Source organism: Schistocerca cancellata, chromosome 2, assembly GCF_023864275.1.
Source record: "Schistocerca cancellata isolate TAMUIC-IGC-003103 chromosome 2, iqSchCanc2.1, whole genome shotgun sequence".
In the NCBI taxonomy this organism is placed as follows: domain Eukaryota; kingdom Metazoa; phylum Arthropoda; class Insecta; order Orthoptera; family Acrididae; genus Schistocerca; species Schistocerca cancellata.
Window position 1 is genome coordinate 490,888,907 of NC_064627.1, and position 25,489 is coordinate 490,914,395.

At 38.5% G+C, this 25,489-nt stretch overlaps 1 protein-coding gene across 1 annotated transcript in view; it reads left to right on the top strand.

The window, feature by feature from the left end:
- The window catches only part of LOC126155562 (odorant receptor 43a-like), a 158,597-nt gene extending 133,668 nt beyond the window's left edge, over positions 1 to 24,929 (top strand). The window contains exon 5 of the mRNA XM_049916236.1: positions 24,870 to 24,929. Coding sequence (XP_049772193.1) covers positions 24,870 to 24,929 — 60 coding nt within the window. The remainder of the gene's footprint in view (positions 1 to 24,869) is intronic.
- Positions 24,930 to 25,489: the final 560 nt, after the last annotated feature.

Here is a 25,489-nt window from a genome sequence, read left to right on the forward strand (position 1 = left end):
CTTTTTTATGATTATTATTTTAATTATCTGCCAACTACACCATAACGATGGTCTCCATCTTCGCTGCACTTGCGAGTTAGGACTTATTTTTTGTTGAAATATGGTTCATTCGCCCTTTCACGTATGAAGATCCTTTCACGTATTCATGACAAAAGGACACATGAACAACTCATATCACTAGGAACCAAGCTGGATTTGTAAGAAATTGTGGCACAACTGACGCAAGATTCCGATGAGAAACTATTTTACCTCCAAAATATTTAATTCAAGAGGATGTTATCATCATTTAACCACATAGCAGAGCTGCATGCCCCCGGGAAAAGTTACGGCTGTAGGTTCCCATTGCTTTCAGCCGTTCGCAATACCAGCACAGCAAGGCCGTTTTGGTTGATGTTACAAGCCCAGATCAGTCAGTCATCCAGACTGTTGCCGCTGCAGCTACCGAAAAGGCTTCTGCCCCTCTTCAGGAACCGCATGTATGTTTGGGCTCTCAACAGATACCCCTTTCTTGTGGTTGCACATACAGTATGACTACCTTTATCGCTGACGCAGGCAAGTCACACCACTGACGTCAAGGCCTCTGGTCCATCTACTCTGTATAGATGAAGAATAGGTGAGGGCGAAAACCAGATATCAGTTCTGTTTTAATTTGTTGACTTTCCGTGAATTACTACGGTCTTTGACCTTTCTGACAACAAATCAGGAATCCAGTCGCACTACTTACATGATATTCCGTGGGCGCGCAATTTCATCAGAAGCAGGAACGGTGTCAAAAGCCAGTAACGAACCATGTTCAGACCCAACCAATGTTGAGACCCCTATCGATAGCACTCATTACTTTGTATGAAAGAAGATCTAGATGTGTTTCAAAAGAACGATATTTCCTGAATCCGTGATGACTTTGAGTCAATGTATCCTTTTTCTTTTTTTCAATAATTCATAACATTTGAAGAGAGTTTGTGTTCCAAAATCCTGATGCAAATTGACATCGGTGATATGAGTCAGTAATTCAGCGGATTGTATTTGTGCTACAGACGCACATGAAAACACTGCATCCCCGTACATATGCACTGGCTATTTAGTCAAACGTAGTGAAGGTTGAAACTTTTGATAATTGCTTGAAAATGCCTGATGGTCGAAATTGGCTAATAACACAGACAATAAATAGATTACAACCTGCTTGCCCCATGTTTTTGTCTTTAAAACGTACTGAGGCAGTGGTCACCCATAAGACCAAAATTCTAAATACTGTTATTTTCTTTTTTATGACCTGAATATTTCGTCCATCATAGACGTCTGTTCTCTGCACCAACACCAGTCATGTAAGCAAACACGTCTCCACCTGAAGATGATGGTGTGAACAATCGGAACGCATAGTCACAAAATAAACAAGCGACTGACGCAGAAACTCCTTTATTTGTACTGGTGTGACATGTACTTCTCTCCATTATTTAGGTACGAGACGAGTGAAGTGGTGTGGCGCAGTGGTTAGCACACTGGGATCGCGCGTGGGAAGATGACTTCAGATCCGCGTCCAGATATCCAGATTTAGGCTTTCGGTGAGTTTCCTAAATCGCTCCAAGCAAGTGACGGAATGGGCCCTTTTAAAGGGCGCTGCCGATTTCCTTCCACATTGTTAAACCGTTTTCCTTCCTTTTAGGTACAGATATTTATTACTGCCAAGTTTGGAGTGTATCAGAATGGTCAGATTGGGACCTGATTGCATAAATTCTAGACAGGAAGCTGCACATTTCTTAAGCCGTTTCCCTACGCCAAGGATATATACTTCTAAATGACTCATATTGGCAGCTGTTCTTGATTCGAATTCTGGAATATCCGCCTCGTCTTATTTAATGAAGGAATGTCGCAAAACCATGTATAGAACCTCTGCTTTAGTGGTTCAGTCCTTTACTGCGAGTAGTCACCCGTGTTTCAACAGCTTCCTTCAGAACATCGTGCCAAAATAACGTGATCTGTCGTTCTTATTTCGTTCAGTCCTCTGTAGTTAAACAGTGTTCCGCTACGGCCGATTTTGTTGATTGCTTTTGTGCCTCCTGTTCTGTTGGCACCTTATTTCAAAAGTCCTCACATTCCGTCCTATGTAGGCCTTAACGTGTTTGTATCGAACACGATAGACATCCGCTTTACGGAGCGTCAGGTTCTTTAACCGTAAGTAATATTAAATGAGTTTTCGGAGGTAGAAGGAAAACACATATACATTTACGCCAAGTCAATATTCTGCCGAGTGAGGTCTATACTTAGACGACGTACAACATATTTGCCGTTGTCTTAAACTCCATGCGGTGTTCGGTTTGTTGGGCCTAAAACCAGTTACCTGGAAGCCGTTGGGGGCGTCTCCACCGTATCCGTTCTTATTCATTGCATTCTTAAGGTGTCTGAGTATCGAAACTTTTGCTTGGTGCTACAGAAATATGATAAAAATCAGGTAGACTGATAAAATAAGGAATGAGGAGCATTTCCACATCGGAGACTGACGTCCGTGGTACTACAGGGAGCATTAGTGGATAAAAGCTGGAGCGGGTATAACAAATGAAGCGTTATGGCTACTTTTAGTACTAACCGAAGTTTTCAGTACCATCTTCTTTTCAGTAATGCTTATTCCGATTCTCGGCTACAGCAGGAAGAGACTCAAGTTTCTCATTTCTGCGTTTATGAAATTTTATAATTTTCCAAATTTGTCTGCAAAAATAAAGATATATTTCCATGTTGCTGTCAGATAATATTTTACTATGAAAATTGGTTACCCTACTGATTTCGCTTTGTAATGCTATCAACATAAATTGGATTATGTACTAATGCAAAATGTGGCCTGGTTTTTGTTTTCTCTTCATTCATAGCAAAGTACACGTATTTCAAATATTTTTCCAAATGTAATTTACATAGTTTTCCATAAAGTTTTATTAACCATTAAATATAAAACCATTGCTACATTTCAGAAACTCATATATACATTTCATCAATAATTATTAATTACATATTTTGCAAAATCTAAATAACTAGCACCTATGTGTTATGTTCCATAATTTTTAAAGTCACACCAAATAATTATTTGGAACAATCTATATTACTATTTTCATCTTTATATTTTTGTAAACATCAAAATATGCATTTGTGTTTAAATTGTGCGCCTACTTAAAAACCGAAGATAGTGCAAGTATTAATTTCATCAGTTACCGGTTCTAGAGTGTAGGAGAAGCTCCTGTTCGAATACATGTATCTGAAACTGTACCAAAGCGATCACTTCAGTTCATTTCAGTTCCTCAAGTCACTGCAGACACATCTTGTCAGCCTCTTTGTGCTGGATGACTGGTCTGAATTTCTACAGTCGCAATATGTTAAAATATGCAATTAAAATTTGTGTTGTGATATTGTGATGCATCTTTACTATGAAACTAATATCCAGGGTCTTAGAGCTACTTATAGACTGAGTACGAAAAGCCTGAAATCTGGAATTCCAACAAAAATGAATATAATTTTTACCCACATAATTATTCATTTACAAACTTCTAGTTATTGTTATCTCTTTCCAGGTAAATTAGGTATGTAATGAAAGCACTATCAGTTAAAAATGCTAGAAGAGTACATTATTATGACACTAAGTTTTAGCAGCGATTTTGATGCAGAAGAGAAATGAGCACCATTATATGCGGATCCATAGTCCAAGATCCAGTACGTATTACTGAAGACACTCAAAACATTTCATGTTTAAGATGAAGGAAGAAAAATATACATGTTTCTAAAACTTTTTTAATCAGCAGCAAGAAGAAGAGAGTACTAGAAGTAAACTGGATATAAGAAAGGTAAAAATACAGATGAAGTAGGTATGAAGAATAATCACTGGCTCTCAATGAAAGTTATAAAATCATTAGAAGATCGATAAGCTTAGCTCCACAAGAAATGAAATCTTAAAACATGTGCCTTTTGGTTTTATTGGTTTTTGGAGTTACAATTATGGTCAAGTCTGAAGTTATGCAGTAGGGAATGTGTCAGATCTGAATTAGACTAAAGAGGGAGCACAAGAGATAAAGAATCCAAACTAGGCAAGATTATTGAAAATATATTTGCTGAAAACAATAGTTAGTTGAGTGAAATGAAGTTAGAAATAGTAGACGAGAGTGAACACTTAGAGATTTAATTGTTAGAACACAATAATCAATTAGGTGAACTGAAGTCTGAAATGAAAATTTTTCAAAGACGAAATTAGAAAACGAATATTAGATAAGACTAATCAAATTACAGAAGTAAAAAGCTATTGTGAGTCTAGGGTGAGTGTAGATGACAGTGACAATAGTTTTGATGAAGGAGAGCATCCAGTTGAGGCCACCAGTAATGTTGTTGTACAAAATCATGATTTAAGCAGTAGTGTAACAGTAGAACTAAGCAGTGCATTTGTTGATACAGTATCACCAGTTGCAAGATTATCTGTCATCCCAGATAGGAAAACTTCCTATTACACACACAAACCTGTTATCAGAAAATGAGTTGAAAGCAAATCTGAAAAACTAGCGATCTATATATTGAATCTATGAACAGGACCAAAAATTAAAGTGTCTGCATGTTATCTCAGTACAGCGAAGAACTATTGGCTATTTTAAGGTCTTTTGAAATTATTTACTTTAACGATGGTTTGAAAAAACTAAAAACTATTTTTGGCAACATATTGTAATTATGGAAATAAATTGTTACTTTTTAGTAACATACTTATATGCAGATTCAAATAAGTTCAGTTAAAAACACCTTTACGTTGTCTCCTTGGTAATATGTGGTAAAATGCTATATATGGAAGCGTTATAACATTGGGTTGCTAGTAAAACTACGGCAGTATTTGAAACTGATGGGGTACAGGAAAATGGTGATGAAAAACGCTGATAAAGATATGCCCATGGTGTCACGAGTTATGTTTGTGATTAGCATATGGTGAACTGAAGGTCTGGACGCTAAAGCACTATTACTTCTAAAGTTTTCTCTTTCCATCCTGCAGGTGTTCTCAAAGTCATGTGTTTAACCTTTCAAATTATCTTCTGCTATCGATTTGTTGGCTTCTTGTGTGGAAATCCTGTAATAAGTATTGCAATTTTATCTGATAAAAATAATCTCAATTGCAGGGAAAATTATGTAGTATTTGAATCTACTGAATCTTAAAGTTTCTTGCTTGTTAAAAGTAAAAGTTTTATTTCTGACTAAGTTTAAAAACTCTTTGGACATGAAATAACTGTTGTTGCACATTGGAATGTTATTCTGTATTAATTTCAAGAAGTTTGAATGAACAATAATTTGGTTATATGTGGGGAACGTCTATGCTTCGTTCAAACAAATTTAGCATCAGGTCTGGTTTATTTACACAGAGAGGGGGTATCCCATATTTACCTCAGTTGGAATGTGTAGAATGTAAATAGATGTGAAGTATCACTGCTTTTGGAGAATTTTTGTGCAGTTTGCAAAAGAATTTTGGTTTTTGTAATTCGAAAAGTCAGACTGAAAATTTTACTATTTCATTGTGATTATAGCTAGCCATTTAATATGGCTACTGTGAAAGAATCTGAAGTACCAGTGTGAGAAAGTGAAGGACATGGAGATGCTTTAGTTCTCATAAACTGTATCAACTTTGCTTCTATACTCACACCATTGTGAAAAGTTAGTAGTAAAGATGTTTACCAGGTCACAACAGTGACCATATTATCAGAATTAAGAGCTGTGTAAGTATTTACAAGAAATACATCAAGAATAAGTTGATATGTGAGACCTTTCTTGGTTTGAGGAATATACTATGATGTTATGGTATGAGAATGATCTTCAGAACACTTTTATATTTGAGATAATATGATACAGTTTTGTGGAAACTATGGAGATGAATTATTTCATGATTACGATATTAGGTGACAGATGATGGAGAGTTGAGGAAATTATGGTGATTTATTAGGTGATAATTATCAGGGGATTTTAAGTAATAGTTTAGATTAATGATGCTAAGTTGATGCTGTATTGTATCTCTACAAGCTCATTGAGCAGAGTAATGCTTTTCTTGAAGTAGTAGCATTTTTTCTATGTGTTGAAGTAAAATTTTGGTCTACGGAAACTGGTATTAGGTATTATCTATGGGTCTGACATGTCCCAAGTATTTTAATTCCACTTGACTAATTTATAACGTTGGCATTATTCGAATGTGAAAATTATAATGATGATCTATGTGAAATAATGGTCATATAGCTATAGCTGACTAGAAATAGATACCAACTGCATCCAATTTTTTTAAAAAAATCCTATCAATTTGTAGGTAAAGTAAAAGAAAAGAAGCCTGAAAAAGTACTTGAATATTATGCAAGTATAATTACTTTGAAAAAAAATTGGAATGGTTTTTGCATTTCTCAGTAATTATGTGGAAGATATGTCCAATTTGTGTAGGCCTTGCTATGAAGCCAGGTTCTTTAGCTCAAGGTTGTTTGGGGGTATTTAAAACACAATGTGTGATTATAACTTGTCTTTACATTTTAAAATATAAATATTTAGCACAATGTTGAAACAAGTATCATTTTCCATTTGCTTTTGTATAAACATTTTATGAAAATAGATGTGCATTCCTTGTTTGATCAAACATTCTTGCAAGAACAGTTTTACTATGTGATAAATTTCTTAGCTATTATATGACTCTCGATGGAAGAGCTAATTAGAATATAACTGTAATAGTGGGCCAGGTAAAATTGGCTTCATAAAATTTTTCAGTTTTGTATTACTAGGTCTTCTCATTGTAATATGCTTTCTTGTAAACAGTTTTCTACAGTTTTTGAAAAATTATGACAGTTAGTTGAATTTTAGTCCAAACCGCTACCAATTACACTGAATAAAAGAGAAAATAGTTTATCTTGCAAGATTTTTGAATGATAATCAATCCAGTTTGCATAATAATTTCTCCTACTTACAGCTAAGTTTCATGTTTCAGTAAAGATTTGTATCATTATGTTATATAAATTATGTAAACAACACCCAATGCCAAAAAAATCTAAGACAGTTTTTGCCTACAAGTATGCCAGAATTCCAACCAAATGCAGTGACAAAATATTTTCAGCTGTGTGTTTGATATGACCAGACAGAGCGTAATAGAAAAGGAACTGAAGATGATTTCATTCAGGCTAAGGCTGACACATGTCAAAAGGACGCAATTCCAAGATAAAAGGCTGTGTGTACAGTGTAGAAACAATCAAAAGGAATAGGATTAATAAAGATCGATTTCGTTGAACATGGAAATAAATTAGTAGTTTCGTTTATATTATCTTCATCACTGGAAGATAAATTATGGACCATAAGACACGTAATGTGTATACACAGGACATGTGGCCTGTAATTGAAGAAGTGTCATGATTATCTCTCCATTGGCAAAAGATTCCGGAATAGTCCCCCATTCGGATCTCTGGGAGGGGACTGCCAAGGGGGAGGTTACCATGAGAAAAAAACTGAATAATCAACGAAAGGATAACGTTCTACGAGTCGGGGCGCGGAATGTCAGAAGCTTGAACGTGGTAGGGAAACTAGAAAATCTGAAAAGGAAAATGCAAAGGCTCAATCTAGAAATAGTAGGGGTCAGTGAAGTGAAGTGGAAGGAAGACAAGGATTTCTGGTCAGATGAGTATCGGGTAATATCAACAGCAGCAGAAAATGGTATAACAGGTGTAGGATTCGTTATGAATAGGAAGGTAGGGCAGAGGGTGTGTTACTGTGAACAGTTCAGTGACCCGGTTTTTCTAATCATAATCGACAGCAGACCAACACCGATAACGATAGTTCAGGTGTACATGCCGACGTCGCAAGCTGAAGATGAACAGATAGAGAAACTGTATGAGGATATTGAAAGGGTAATGCAGTATGTAAAGGGGGACCAAAATCTAATAGTCATGGGCGACTGGAATGCAGTTGTAGAGGAAGGAGTAGAAGAAACGGTTGCAGGAGAATATGGGCTTGGGACAAGGAATGAAAGAGGAGAAAGACTAATTGAGTTCTGTAACAAGTTTCAGCTAGTAATAGCGAATACCCTGTTCAACAATCACAAGAGGAGGAGGTATACTTGGAAAAGGCCGGGAGATACGGGAAGATTTCAATTAGATTACATCATGGTCAGACAGAGATTCCGAAATCAGTTACCGGATTGTAAGGCGTATTCATGAGCAGATATAGACTCAGATCACAATGTAGTAATGATGAAGAGTGGGCTGAAATTCAAGACATTAGTCAGAATAAATCAATACGCAAACAAGTGGGATACAGAAGTACTAAGGAATGACGAGATACGTTTGAAGATCTCTAACGCTATAGATACAGCAATAAGGAATAGCGCAGGAGGCAGTACAGTTGAAGAGGAATGGACATCTCTAAAAAGGGCCATCACAGAAGTTGGGAAGGAAAACATAGGTACAAAGAAGGTAGCTGCGAAGAAACCATGGGTAACAGATGAAATACTTCAGTTGATTGATGAAAGGAGGAAGTACAAACATGTTCCGGGAAAATCAGGAATACAGAAAAACAAGTCGCTGAGGATTGAAATAAATAGGAAGTGTAGGGAAGCTAAGACGAAATGGCTGCAGGAAAAATGTGAAGACATCGAAAAAGATATGATTGTCGGAAGGACAGACTCAGCATACAGGAAAGTCAAAACAACCTTTGGTGACATTAAAAGCAACGGTGGTAACATTAAGAGTGCAACGGGAATTCCATTGTTAAATGCAGAGGAGAGAGCAGATAGGTGGAAAGAATACATTGAAAGCCTCTATGAGGGTGAAGATTTGTCTGATGTGATAGAAGAAGAAACAGGAATCGAATTAGAAGAGATAGAAATCCAGTATTAGAATCGGAATTTAAAAGAGATTTGGAGGACTTACGGTCAAATAAGGCAGAAGGGATAGATAACATTCCATCAGAATTTCTAAAATCATTGGGGGAAGTGGCAACAAAACGACTATTCCCGTTGGTGTGTAGAATATATGAGTCTGGTGATATACCATCTGACTGTCGGAAAAGCATCATCCACACAATTCCGAAGACGGAAAGAGCTGACAATTGCGAGAATTATCGCACAATCAGTTTAACAGCTCATGCATCGAAGCTGCTTACAAGATTAATATACAGAAGAATGGAAAAGAAAATTGAGAATGCGCAAGGTGACGATCATTTTGGCTTTAGGAAAAGTAAAGGGACGAGAGAGGCAATTCTGACGTTACGGTTAATAATGAAAACAAGGCTAAAGAAAAATCAAGACACTTTCATAGGATTTTTCGACCTGGAAAAAGTGTTCGACAATATAAAATGGTAAAAACTGTTTGAGATTCTGAAAAATGTAGGGGGTAAGCTATAGGGAGAGACGGGTCATATACAATATGTACAATAACCAAGAGGGAATAATAAGAGTGGACGATCAAGAACGAAGTACTCGTATTAAGAAGGATGTAAGACAAGGCTGTAGCCTTTCGCCTCTACTCTTCAATCTGTACATCGAGAAAGCAATGATGGAAATAAAAGAAAGGTTCAGGAGTGGAATTAAAATACAATGTGATAGGATATCAATGATACGATTTGCTGATGACATTGCTATCCTGAGTGAAACTGAAGAAGAATTAAATGATCTGCTGAATGGAATGAACAGTCTAATGAGTACACAGTATGGTTTGAGAGTAAATAGGAGAAAGACGAAGGTAATGAGAAGTAGTAGAAATGAGAACAGCGAGAAAGTTAACATCAGGATTGATGGTCACGAAGTCAATGAAGTTAAGGAATTCTGGTACCTAGGCAGTAAAATAACCATTGACGGATGGAGCTAGGAGGACATCAAAAGCAGACTAGCATTTCTGGCCAAGAGAAGTCTACTAATATTAAATACCGGCCTTAATTTGAGGAAGAAATTTCTGAAGATGTACGTCTGGAGTACAGCAATGTATGGTAGTGAAACATGGACTGTTGGAAAACCGGAACAGAAGAGAATCGAAGCATTTGTGATGTGGTGCTATAGACGAATGTTGAAAATTAGGTGGACTGATAAGGTAATGAATGAGGAGGTTCTACGCAGAATCGGAGAGGAAAGGAATATGTGGAAAACGCTGATAAGAAGAAGGGACAGGATGATAGGACATCTGCTAAGACATGAGGGAATGACTTCCATGGTACTAGAGGGAGCTGCAGAGGGCAAAAACTGTAGAGGAAGACAGAGATTGGAATACGTCAAGCAAATAATTGAGGACGTAGGTTGCAAGTGCTATTCTGAGATGAAGAGGTTAGCACAGGAAAGGAATTCGTGGTGGGCCGCATCAAACCAGTCAGTAGACTGATGACAAAAAAGAAGTTCATCTTCATTTGTAGAAGTGATAAAACAATTTTAAATATTGTAAATTTCTATTTTCTGTGTTGGTTCATTGATAAGGAATGGTCAAAAGATAGTGTCTCTGATTGGTAATTGAAAAGTCCTTGGTCTCAACTTCGAACCCCTCCTCCGCATAAATTCTGAAGGGAGGATGAGCGGACAGAGATTCAGAGCAAGTGTGCCTTTTCGATTAGTAACTGTCCCTAAAGTTGGAAGAATCAGCAATGACCAGTGGCATGAAGAAGCAGAAGGCACTGCAAATCACTGCATTAAAGAAGACACACAATGCGTGTCCACAGGACATATGGCCTGTAATCGAGAAAGTATGTTCATGATCTCTCCATTGGCAAAAGTTGTCAACAAGTCAACCATTTGGACCTTCAGGAGCCTACTGCCGAGGGGATGGCTCTGAGCACTATGGGACTTAACAGCTGTGGTCATCAGTCCCCTAGAACTTATAACTACTTAAACCTAACTAACCTAAGGACATCACACACATCCATGCCCGAGGCAGGATTCGAACCTGCGACCGTAGCAGTCGCGCGGTTCCGGACTGCGCGCCTAGAACCGCGAGACCACCGCGGCCGGCACTGCCGAGGGGGAGGCACCATGCGAAACATATTGAAAAACCCTGTCAAAGGATAACGTTCTATGAGTTGGGGCATGGAAAGTCAGAAATTTGAACATGGTAGGGAACCTAAAATCTCTGAAAAGCGGAACGCTTAGTCTTAGTCTAAATATAGTGGGTGCCAGGGAAGTGAAATGGAAAGAAGACAATGATTTATAGTCAGACAAGTTTAGGGCAATATCAACAGCAGTAGAAAATGGAATAACAGAAGTAAGATTCGTTTTGAATAGGAATGTGAGACATGGAGTGAGTTACTGTGATCAGCCCAGTGATAGGTTTGTTCTCATCAGGATGGACAGCAAACCAACACTGACAACAGTAGTTCAGGTATTCATGCCGACGACACAAGCAGAAAATCAGGAGATAGAGAAAGTATATAAGGATATTGAGTGGGTAATTCAGTATGCAAGGACAGATGAGAATATAATTGTCATGGGGACTTGGAATGCTGTTGTGTGGGAAGGAGTAAAAGAAAGGGTTATGAGAGATTATGCACTTGGTGGTAGGAATCAGAGAGGAGAGAGATTTATTGATTTCTGCAGTACTTTTCAGATGGAAAAAACATATATTGTAATTAGTTATGTGAAATTTATGATTTACTATCTGCTTTTAATGACATATTTTGAATTATGAAAAAGTATGCAAAATGTTTTACATCCAAGCATAAAATTTTATGCCATTTCATACCAAAGTTTGTCTTTATTACCTGAACATTCTTTTAAAGAATCATTGTAGTTAAATGTAAAGACGATTTGCCTTGAAAATTTTACACTAGCGAACTTTTCAAATTGTGGAATGACAAACTTTTATAAAAGCGTATGCTCCACAGAGTCATGTAATCACATTCTTATTCTAAGCTCAACATTGTGTGAGCGGATTTCATAACAAAGAGTTAAGAAAATGTTCTGGGTAATGCTTCTTCACTTTCATTAGGAAAGAAATGTCATCAGAATGGCTTAACAATGGTGTCCTTTCTGAAATTTGCAGTACAATCTTCTGTTCAGTAATGATTATTGAAATTTTTGGCTAAAAAAGTACTAGTGTCAAATGTAGGTTTTACAACCTAGACTATTTTTGTCTACTGAAAATCTATCACAGCAGCTGCACCATGGCAATAGAGTATGAGGATCTATAATGAGACTACTGTTTCTCTATTAGTGATGTTATACATTTTGCATTTCGAAATTTTGTATCTTTCCACATTCGTCTATCAAGTAATAGCGGTTTTTGCATTTCTGGGAGATAATGTCGTGCTATGAATATTAGTTGTCCTATTGATTCCGCTCTGTAATGATGTGAATCCAAATTGCAATATGTAGTTTTACAAAATGTGGCCTGATTTTTTCTTTGTATAATTCATACCAAAGGCCATATATTTCTAATGTTTTTCCAAGTGCAATTTACATAGTTTTCCATAAAGTTTTATTATTCACAAAGTAGAAAACTATTTGTATATTGAAAAGACTTGAGTAATTTTTTCAGTGATGTTTATTAATTTATGTTTTGTAAAAGCTAAATACATATTGCATTGTTTATGCAGTATTTTCAATAATTTTAATGATTGTGCATCACCATTATTTAAAACCATCTATATTACTATTTTCATGCTTATATTTTTGTGAACATCAGAAGATGCAAATTGTTGAATCTATTCATTTAGTTTGAACAGAAAATTAATGCATCAATTAATTTGATCAATTACCGCTTCTAGAACACGCCAGAAGGTCACATTCTAGTCGATACATCTGAATCCAAGCCAAAACAATGACTTCGAGATTTCAGTTCCTCAAGTCAGTGAGACACATCTTGTTAGATTTTTGTACGACATTAAATGTATTTCATAGTTAGTACATGTAGAAACTCTTTCTAGAACAAAAAGGAAGGTTGGTGTGAATTTAAACTGTCTCAACATGTCAAAATGTGTAATTAAACTTTGTGTTGTGTGGGCAGAATATACAGTTTGGAACTGCAGCGAAGACGAGTATAAATTTCACTCACATTATCATTCATCTGCGAAATTTTAGCTGACGTTGTCTCTTTCCACGTAAATCAGGTATGTACTGAATGAATTAGCAATTAAAAGTGATGGAAGAGTTCATTAATATGACATTAATATTTAGCAGTGATTATTATGTAGAAAAGAGAATAATAAGTGGAGGGCCATGCAAAAGTAGCTAGAAGACTTATAACTTAAAAAAAAAAAACATGTTTACGGTTAACCTATATATCTGTTACGTACTGGCAACAGAGCGTGGTTGTGCGGATTGTGGCCAGATGATTGCTAATATTCGATTGTCCCTAAACTGAATTGAAGAAACTGTCCTGAATTTTCTTTCCCCCTTTGATTTATTATTGTCGGATGTACTTTTCTCTGTGTGCTGGGCTACGGACCTAACTCAGGCAGGCGTCAGATTCCGCCCTTGTGTTGTGGGAGGCTTGGGTTTGGCTGGTTGTTCTCTCTGCTCCTTCAGAGAAAGAGATGACTGCGGCAGTGTCCCATGTTGAAGCCATGTTGGAATAAATAGTTTCTGCATGTTCTTCTTTGAAATGGCTTAAGTTCAAGCCAGCTACAATAACTCACTATATCAAATATTTGGAGGCATTATATGATGCTGGTGGCAGAGTGGGGGGGTTAGCGATTTGTCATTGTGTTAAAATGGAGGCACTGGAATTTTGTAAGCGTATGAGTCGCATGCTAACAGGTAAAATGGTTGATGAACAAGGGATCGGTTTGTCCATTTACTGGAAACCCCACTCAGATGGCTGAACTGGGTGTCAGCAGTATTGATCTGTTTGTCAATCTGCCTCACCCTATCCACCGTGCTATGAAGGAAGAAGGCGAGTTCTTGGGCGATACGTTGTCTCACATTATTTTTGTTGTTGTTGTTGTGCTTTTTGATAGAGCTGTAGAACGAAGGTGAGATTTATAGGCTATTGGATGAGCAGTGTTACCGTCTTCTGTAGCCACTGGTTTTCGGTCGCTTAAAACAGTTTGTTTGTACAGCTATTGGCAAAGACTCTAGTATTACTAATTTCATTGTCAATGCTTGCATTAAATTTGTATCAGCTATTAACTTACAAGAACTGATTAGGATTCACTACATGCGCATACATAGCGAGCAGAAGCTCCTCTGCGAGTAAGTCAGTAGCGCTCGACGTGTTGCTCAAGCATTCTGTTTACCGCACCACGAAACCGAGAATGTCATTAAAAATGACGATAGCCGGCCTCTGTGGCCGAGCGGTTCTAGGTACTTCAGTCTGGAACCGCGCGACCGCTACGGTCGCAGGTTCGAATCCTGCCTCGGGCATGGATGTGTGTGATGTCCTTAGTTAGTTACGTTTAAGTAGTTCTATGTTCAAGGGACTGATGACCTCAGAAGTTAGGTCCCATAGTGCTCAGAACCATGTGAACCAACCAAAAATGACGATAAAACCATTTCCGTTTGCGAACGTTGTTGCAGTGTGCATGCAAGCCAGTGCGGTTGTATAAGCATCGAAGTGTAGTAAGACTTCATTGGGACCGTCGAAAGGAAACTTTTTCATCGCCCACGAACGGAAATATTTGCAACACCAAAAATTAAATTATCTATAGTTATTAAATTTCGTCAATAAATTTGTCAAGGTGACATATTTAAGTAATTCACATCGCAATATCACAAGTTAACAAAAGCGCGAAATAAGCCGTTGAAAGTTCAGATGTAATAACTGATGTAACCGCCAGAATGCTGTACCTAGCACACAACGGTGCAAGTATTGTGTCGTACAGGTCTGGGATGTCAGTTTGCAGGATGGAATTCTATGCCTATTGCACTTGGTCGGCTAGTACAGGGGCGATTAACACTGGTTGTGGATAACGACTTAGTTTTCATCCAATTATGTCCAGTATGTGTCGCCTGTAGACAGATCTCGTTACTGAACAGGCCAAGGCGACATGGTGGCACTGTGTAGAGCATATTGGGTTAGAACAGTGGTATGTGGCCTATTCTTATCGTGTTGGAAAATTCTGTTCATGAGTGGCAGCAAAAAAAAAAAGGCAAATCATCAGACTGACGTAAAATTTCTCAGTATGGGTGCGGGGTATAACCACGAGAACGCTCCTGCTGATATATGATATCGTACCCAGACCATAGCTCCAGGAGTGGGTCCATTGAGTCTTGCATACAGACAGGATCGTAGCAGGCGCTCACCTGGCCCCCTTCTGACCAACACACGGCCATCACTGGTAGCGAGTCAGAACAAGTTTTCAGCAGAGAACACAACAGACCTCCACCTTGCCTCGGATGAGTTCTCGCTTGACACCACTGAAGTCACAAATGGCGATGGTTAGGGGACAGTGGAATGCACTCTGCACGGCATCTAGGTCGGATCTGTTCTTGAAGTAACCGATCTGTAACAGTCCTTTGTGTCTCCGTGATACCAACTGCTGCTCAAATTGCTTCTGCAGATACAGTACGAAACGCCGCAGCCGTACGCCAGACATAATTGTCTCTGGGGAGTAACGCTTCAAACAGTCTGTGCTTTGAACCTTTCCTGGGAGTCCAGTATTAAATTCAGATGCACCGTCTCGGTAGTGCAACGTATTGTCGTGACCACTGCTATCACTAATGATATACAGTAGCTACATACCAGCCAGTCTTTCTGTAGTATCGCAGAAGGAATATCCAGTTTCTCGTAGCCCTATTTAGACGACCTCGTTCAAACTCAGTGAGGTGTTGATAATGGCTTCTCTGAAGCTTTAAATTCTTTCTTGACGAACATCAACTCTCCACGTCCAAAGGTAACTAAGGCTCACAACCGTTACAGCGTATATATAAAGCAAACCTAACCTGCATTTTTACAGTGGCGCTATTAGCGATTGGCGCAAACTTTGAAGAAACGTCGTGTACCATCTTTCCTTTTTGTCACACAACTTCTCCTACGTGTTGCGACTTTTTCTCCGTCAGTGTATATTAGAATGTATCGTGCCACATGATAGTTCACGCGTACTTTTCGCGTCTACGTGACCTTGCTAGTTAGAGCTCCAACTACCTGTTGAGCAAGTTGAAAATATCAGACAGGTGGGTGAGCAGCGCCGTGTTAAACACGGAATACGAGAGGCAGGTGTTTTGCTTGAGGAAGGGGTGCTGGTGATATTAGTTCCCGATTGACCGGTAAACGTTTTGAATGTAGCAGTACCAGCCATTTTCGGGGGAGACCTCCCAGTTTTAGTTTCGCTTAAATCTGACAGGGCCAGATGACTAAATAGTGGGTCTGTGCCGCAGGAAGTTTACTGTGAAAGGTTCCTCGTTGTGTAATAGAATAGTCTACGCTTCAAATCTCCACGTTCTTTTATTTTTTGTGACTCTATGTGAATATAAATGACGAACTATACTGTGTCTCTTGGATTCGGACTGTTTTGTGTAGTTGGACAGCGAAGCTTTTTATTCTGTCACTTGTGCTGGGTATAAAATAACTCAATTTTTAAAACTCCCAACGACCAACAAATACAGTTCTCAGACGAATTATGATACTGCGGACTGGTAATTTCATTTGGAAATTTAGGTTTAATGTGGTACGTGGTTTAGCTGCTCCAGTTATTGCGGCTTCTGATTTTATTCAGCCAACTGGTCTTATAGAGGATTGGAGGGAGAGGAAATTTACTTTTGGTTTTACTCAGAGTAGACCATATTATTTTCACAGCATTGTTTCTTTTTTTCCGTTTGAAATTGGTCACCGGTGACCAGTTTGAATACCTCTTGCTTCAACAAGCTATCCAACTGTGAGAGTTATGCGGGTCCTGTCCCGACGCGATTACCAATAAATATAGGTGACAAAGCAAACAGAGTAGTTCACTTATTACTCATAAAACGACCGCTAGGTGTGCTGTATTACGACGATGTTACCTCTCTCCATCCCAGTATGTTAACGATGCATCTATTGTATTTACATGTGATCGAGGAAGCGGGCAATGACACGTTCGATTAAGAACAGTTATTGTTAGCTACTTAAAAATTATGCAGTTTACTACTGAAATTGTTACTCACTCCAACACTCTTAAAGACAGTGGTTTTTCGCAATATTCCGCGTGGCACTGTACGACATTAATTGATTCATACTGAAACTTTTAAAATGAACAGAACGTGGTGTTAATAATTATACCTAAAGCAAAACAGCAAATACGTTCAAGCATGCCGGCATGCACTCCTTCTGAGGTCCACTTCCCATCTAGCACTGACTCGATCATCATAGTGATGCCAAATGTAAACAATATGTTATGCCAAATCTTCGTGTAGAAAATGACAATCATATGCTGAGGTTTACGAAAAATGTGCAATAAAAATGTCAACACTATTACTGTAACTACCAGAAAGTAACTACGCTAATAAACAGTTCTGCGTAATGTCGTTTCTCTTACTATTACAAACTCTACCGCGTGAAAACTGTGTCATAAGCATCTGTACCATGGTAATATATACCAAATACAATATCTGCCGTAAATGTGAATACCAATTTTGCACTCTACTTATCGCAAGGCTATCATTAACAGGTTGAGCAAAATGAAATTTTACAACTTTAGCAGAATAATTCTATACACTTAAACAGCTTTAGCAAAAAACCAAAAAGCAACAAAAAACTACCTTAAGGTAAAATTCCTATTTTCTAACACAAACGAAATGCAGCTGAACCAGGATTGAATAGTATTAGAAAACATATCGCATGGTACATATGTCTAATGGTGATGGGCGAATTTCATCTTCAAAATTATGCGAAACAAAACTTAAATATATTTCCTAGATGAAAATAAGAATAAACAGCAAAATCAAACAAATAATCTCTGATCTGGATTCGTATGTACGTTTCGGCTCTGAACTTCCAGGATTCTCCTATTCAACAACACCAACGAAATATGAAGTTCAACAAGTATGACGTTATCTTACAAGATGTCACATCGAATGTCGATTAAAGCCATGCTGTGACACGGTGGAAACTAAAACGCTCCTGATAACGCAATTTTATTTTTTGAAGGGAAATCGTTGACTTATCACTAACAATGCTTAGAAATACGCTGTATGCTAGACTGAATTTTACGTTCGTAGGAAAACATGCTAAATTTAGCCATCTGCGATGAAGCAGTCGATAGTGTTACGACCAAATGTCACAAAGACCGAAAAATATGTCCACTTGGGAGGATCTAACATCCTCAGAGATCACATTTATCGCCTTTCACCACTCTGAATGAAGCAGGTGAAGAGGTTGGTTGACCACATGCTGCCGGAGAGAATAATTAGGCCCTCTAAATAATTAGGCCCTCTACCTCACCATTCTTCGCCCATATTTCTGGTGCTGAAAGGGCAGGGGGAGTCAGGTCAGTTGTTGATTTTAGGATAATAAATAAAAACGTAATTTTGCACTATATCCTGTTTCCTAATTTACACTGAGTTTTTGTGGCTCTGAAAAGCCAAATATTTTACGACCTAGATCTTAATCAAGTGTATTAACAAATTCCTTTGGCAGAAGAATGTAAACCGTTCATTGCCTAACGGCTTTTCCGTATTTTGTATAATGTTGTTAAGTCTGGATTTGTATACCACGGTTTAGATTACCTCTTTCTTTCTGGTCAATGATTTGAGGATCATCTGCAACATTTTGCCGAAATTTTGTGGCGACTTCCTCGGCCTTTGTTAAAGATTAAACCGTCCAGGATGAAGTTATGCCCGCCTCAGATACCCCTTTTAGGGGTTATTGGGGACCTGATGGCTTTAGTACTGATCAGGATCGCACTCAAGCTACTTACAACTGTCCTACATCTAGAAATACTAAGGAAACAGACCCATTTATCGCCAAGGTAATTATTTCTTTTTCGCAGATTTACACCATATTTTGAGCACCCCTATAAGTGAACTCAGAAAAATAAAAAGCCAATATCCCAATAAGTTGAATTCCAAGTATCAGCATTGCAGTGTTCATAAAATGCAACGGCCGGGGCACCAATAAAATTGCAGATTATATCCAGAGTATGTTCTTCAGACTACGTTTCTACAGCTGAAGTTAGCGTGGTATTGTAGCGGAAATACCCAATATTCCTTCCTTCTTCGAATCTAAGTTCGAACAGGAGATAGTAAATAGGCTGCTACATCGTTGTCTTAAGCTGCCTTTTATTCGAGCACTTCTTTCTTCCATGCTTCTTGTTCTTGGTTCTTGTGAATTGTAGTACGTTACCTCTTTTCTGTATAGCCTATGCCTATTTTGTGAGAACTGCAGTCATGAACCACTGAAATTCGTTCTATGGTTTTTTAATTCGACAAATAATGTGTCATGATTTTTCGTAAGCTGTGTTTCCATCACCAATAGTAACATCAAAAATACCTCCGATACCTTCTGGTTCTTCATCCTCCCTATGGCCAAACCGATGCTCATCTAACATTGCCTCAATTATGTTCATTAATGCATGTTTAGTACAAAAGAGATCAGTTAAATGCTGACTAGTGTGCATGATGTAAAAATTCTCTCCAGATGATAGGAGAAAGGAAGGTTAAATTGAACTAGCTAGCTCTTCTACAGTTTAAGTATGTAGAAATAGTTTGTATGATGAATTTAGAGTGTATGGACGCAGGCTTGATGTCGCCGTTCACGACGTGTACCACTTTCCGCATTTTGTTCCTCCGTGTGGAACAATTTTCTTGCGTGAGAGGAAGGAAGCCTTTATATTCTGTTGATGCTGGCACAGCCTTTTTCGTTTAAACTGTCTTGTGTTGTTAGATGGAGACGCAAATGCAGTCACTGATTTTTCTGAGAATTGCTTAAAAATGTTGTTGCAGTTCCATTTAGAGAATATCCCTCGCAGCACGTTTGTCTTTCAGGTTTCATGATACTCACTGCAGGGAAAACAGTTTTGTGAGATTTTACTTTTGCAGGTAAAGTCTTGCAACATCATCATGGTTTTTAGAGGCGCGTAATTAAAAGTTTCGGGTAAGAATCTGAATGCAAAGTGACGGAAAGCAGGGGCAGAAAACAATACGTTTGGCCTTTTCTCATTTCCGCCTGAGAGTCTGGAACTCTACCACGCTCATTATAGCTATAAACCGTCAAATGTAAACCTCTCTCTGTGGTGGAAAGAGAACAGTAAAATAACACAATCCAGCCTGAAATAGCGTAATAGAATGCACAAAGGAAAGCAGATTCTACAGATATTAGATTACGCAGGCAGTCAACAAGAAAATTTCATCTGCAGAACTAACAGTGCTGAAGAGCAATGGGCAAAATTCGAGAATATTGTACGACATACTTCAGACAGGTGCGTGGCAAGTAAAATAGTCAGGCATGGAAAAGATCCACCGCGGTTCGAAGATGGAACAAAAAAAAGAGTTTTTCACTGCAATTTTTAAAGTATTTGAAGCCACACACAAAAATTGAATTTGACCGATGTCAAAATTAGAGGAAGATGCGCCTTACGTGACTAAAATTCCATCTACCGGCGTGACAGAAAATCCTACAATGTTTTGATCTTATGTTAAATCAGTAAACGGAACGAATGCAACTGTCCAGACACTCTGTGATCGCAATGACTTCGAAACGGAGGATGCCACAAAGAAGACCTAAATACTAAACGTTTCCAAAATTGTGTCACTGAGGAGATCCTCCTTTGAACTGACGCATGTATGCCAAAGTGACATATCGAAATAAGTGAACATAGAATAGAAAAGCAACTAAACTACAGCTGTCGGCAGACCAACACCATTCTGAAAAGAATATGCTAAAGAACTTGCTCCTCTTCTAGCAGCAGAGTGCCTTAGATCGCTGAAAGAGCAGAGCGTTTCTAATGACTGGAAAAAAACACAGATAATTCCCGCTTTCAAGAAGGGTCGTCGAACAGAGGCACAAAACTATTGGCCTGTCTCTCTGACCCTCAACATGAACAAATGTAACGTATTGCGCATAGATAATTTGTTTTACCTTACGAATTAAGAACGATTATTGGAATCAGTTACTTCCATAAACAATCCAGACATCTGCAAGCGGAGTGAATGAAAGTGGAATAATCGCATAATACTAATCGCAGGTAAGGCAGATACCAAACTCAGATGCTTTGGAAGAATCCTCCGGAAATATAGTCCACTGACAATGGAGGTAGCTTACAAAACACTCGTTTGATCAGTGTTTCTATGTCACTCATCAGTCTGAGATCCGAACCAGATAGGAACGGTAGAGGAAATAGAAAATATCCAAAGAAGAGCAGCACGATTCGTTATAGGTTTATTTAGTTAGCGCGAAAGAGTCACGGAGATGCTTAGCCAACTCTAGTACCAGATGTTCAACACAGACGCTCTGCATCACAGTTCGACCTGTTGATGAGGTCCTGAGACTGTACGTTCCTAGAAGAGTAAGCCAATGCATTGCTTCCTCCTCCGCGTATCTCGCGAAAAAACCATTAAGGGGAGTTGGAACGCCCTATCCCGACAATGTTAAATTTAGTGACTTGGCTTACATGTGTTTCAGGAACTACTGTAGCCATTGACATGAAACTATTGTAGGACATTAAACTGTTTGTTCTGAGTTCACTGAACTAAAATAATTGCATTTCAGCCACTGCTTTCGGAAATACAGTTTTTTAATTTCACAGTTAAAATTTTGTGTGCTTGATTTGTACGTTATTCTAAATAATTTTAATTATACCTAACATTATGTTCTTCTTTTAGTTCAGTATACTCAGGATATGTATATTATTACTGCCGGAAAATTTGAATACTCTACTAGAAGTGGTTTCTGAGATTTACGGAGAAATGCAACAGAAAATGTAAATTTTCAGGAATGGCTTCTGAAGTTTCAAGTGACTGTAACTCTATATATGCTTAATTTTTTATTTTTAATCACTGAGAAGCACCCTGCACTATACTGTATATTATCCTCTTGATCTTTTTTCCTTCTTTTTTCTTTATGGACTCCTTAGTGTCCAACTGTGCTGCATATTCTGCTTTATTAATGCGAACCTAGTCCATCCGTTCAAGTTCTCTGATGCAAGTTGCTCCAGGATTAATTCCCATATGATGTAGCACTTTCATCCTACCAATTTTGCCATCATTAAAAGCAATAACAGCATCACTGACCCCCCCCCCCACTTTAGTGTCTTCATTCCAACAAAAACATTTTTTGGTAAGCGAGTCCATATAAGATTATTGAACGACTCATTGGGAGTTTCAGTGTGACCATGCAGACACTTCTTCAGTAATTCAGGATTTACCAGGCCTCTGTAAATAGATTTTATGATATCCATGACTGCTGCTCTGAGCACTATGGGACTTAACATCTGAGGTGATCAGTCCCCTAGACCTTAGAACTACTTAAACCTAACTAAACTAAGGACATCACCTACAGCCATGCCCGAGGCAGGATTCGAACCTGCGACCGTAGCGGTCACGCGGTTCCAGACTGTAGCGCCTAGAACCGTTCGGCCACTACGTCTGGCTAAAGTACAGACTTAGATGCGGATTGACTAAAATGAGGTCTGGATGATGATGAAATAAACTGTGTTTTGTCCATAAAATCTTATTTTCCAAACTTTTTGATGCACATGTATGGAAGAACTGTGAGTACACAAGAACCCATGGAAGTGATTCTCATTTTCCTACACTATAAATTTGATCCAGGCATGTGTTGTTGTTGTGGTCTTCAGTCCTGAGACTGGTTTGATACAGCTCTCCATGCTACTCTATCCTGTGCAAGCTTCTTCATCTCCCAGTACCTACTGCAACCTACATACTTCTGAATCTGCTTAGTGTAATCATCTCTTGGTCTCCCTCTACGATTTTTACCCTCCACGCTACCCTCCAACACTAAATTGGTGTTCCCTTGATGCCTCTGAACATGTCCTACCAACCGATCCCTTCTTCTACTCAAGTTGTACCGCAAACTCCTCTTCTCCCCAATTCTGTTCAATACTCCTCATTAGTTATGTGATCTACCCATCTAATCTTCAACATTCGTCTGTAGTGCCACATTTAGAAAGCTTCTCTTCTTGTCTAAACTGTTTCACTTCCATACAGGGCTACACTCCATACAAATACTTTCAGAAATGACTGCCTGACTCTTAAATCTATACTCGATGTTAACAAATTTCTCTTCTTCAGAAACGCTTTCCTTGCCATTGGCAGTCTACATTTTATATCCTCTCTACTTAGACCATCATCAGTTATTTTGCTCCCCAAATAGTAAAACTCCTTTACTATTTTAAGTGTCTCATTGTCTAATCTAATTCCCTCAGCGTCACGCGAGTTAACTCGACTACATTCTATTATCCTCGTTTTGCTTTTGTTGATGTTCATCTTATATCGTCCTTTCAAGACACTGTCTATTCCGTTCAACTGCTCTTCCAAATCCTTTGCTGTGTCTGACAGAATTACAACCTTAAAGTTTTTATTTCTTCTCCATGGATTTTAATGCCGACTCCGAATTTTTCTTTTGTTTCCTTTACTGTTCGCTCAATATACAGATTGAATAACACCAGGGAGAGGCTACAACCCTGTCTCACTCCCTTCCCAACTGCTGCTTCCCTTTCATGTCCCTCGACTCTTATAACTGCCATCTGGTTTCTGTACAAATTGTAAATAGCCTTTCGCTCCCTGTATTTTACCCCTGCCACCTTCAGAATTTGAAACTGAGTATTCCAGTCAACATTGTCAAAAGCTTTCTCTAAGTGTACAAATGCTAGAAACGTAGGTTTGCCTTTTCTTAGTCTAGCTTCTAACGAAAGTCGTAGGGTCAGTATTGCCTCACTTGTTCCAATATTTCTACGGAATCCAAACTGTAAAGAATTCGCGTTAGTATTTTGCAGCCGTGACTTATTAAACTGACAGTTCGGTAATTTTCACATCTGTCAACATCTGCTTTCTTTGGGATTGGAATTATTATATTCTTCTTGAAGTCCGAGGGTATTTCGTCTGTCTCATACATTTTGTTCACCAGATGGTAGAGTTTTGTCAAGACTGGCTGTCCCAAGGCCGTCAGTAGCTCTAATGGTATGTTGTCTACTCCCGGGGCCTTGTTTCGACTCAGGTGCATAGTATTAATAAAAATTTATAATATAAACGATCGTCCTACTCTGTCACGACCACACAGACATACCGGGAGGAGGGAGGGTGGTTATAACAGAGGGGCAGCTACCCACAGAGGTCTAGTGTACTCTGTAATTATCGTGTGGCAGTGAAACGCGTTAGCTATGCTAATACGTTAATGCAGAACCGATTAAGGCTGACAAAAATATAGTTCTAGTTTTAGCCTGTACGTGCAAATTTGGCGCTGTGAACGCAAGAAAGATGTCTAGAAATGTTTCCATACGTAATGGCTTCGTAACAGTACGAGGGCAGAAAATTTCAAACAAGTAAGTAAGGGATAATTTTGCTGCTAACACAGTTTGCTCAGTATGAGCACCGGAGACGTCGACGAGATGCTGTACAGCGTCAATGTGGCACGTGGTGAGCAAATTTTGAACCAATTATTTTCCTGCGTAATGGGTTCACCAAGTTTCGCTGCCATGCGATAATTACATCCCACACTGGACCGCCGTGAGTAGTTTCACTTTAATTACAACCATCCGATTGTGTTGTTAGATCACTATCATAATGAAGTTGTGGGAACTGAGTTCAGTGCAAATCTTTTCTTCTTACCCTACTGCAAGAAATTTCTCTAAATACGCTTAACATAAAACGCTTTGACGATCACCCCAGTGTCAATCACTGAAAGGTCAGCAGTAGGACCACGAATTTCAGCATCCTGTACACTTTTCGAGTAATATATTGGAAATTCCTAATTTGTAGACTGATTACACATTTGTTTATGGTATCGACAAAATACTGCTGTATGTTTTATTTTCATCTGATTCAGAGTTCTGTTTCGTTTATGTTTCAGCTGATGAATGCAGCCTACTCCTACTACACTCTGCTGCGTCAGGTGAACGGGCGCGACTAGCCTCATGGCTCTCACCTGGTATAACGCAGTTGGACAACTTCCATGTAAATCGCTAAGTAATAAGTGGAAGAGTAGTGAATGGCAACAGGCCTTCAGTTTCTCGCCTTCGGTGCTCAACTCACAAGCGTGCACTGTCAAATCACGGAATGTTTTGATGATTCGTCAACAGTAGGAACAGCGCAATATAGCCAATGATTTACCGCGCTTCTTGGGAAAGCATTTTATTATTAGAAGCACATTGTTTAGAGATGCACGCAGCACCAATACACAGAATCAGAAGTGTGTCGTTCCGAGATACATAAAATTACCAGTAAATCTCAATATATAATGCAAAATTTACTGTCCGATAGAATGAACCGCTATATTAGGAATACAGAAAGGCAACTTCAGCTGAAATAAATCAAATATGAAGATGAAACAATTACGAAACGATTACTCATGAAACATAAGATGTCTCATCAGGAACGAACAATTACCACATAGCAAATTAATGTAAGCGATAAGCTAAGAATATGAAGCTATACCACCATGTATGCTTACTACTGACTTGCAAAAAACAT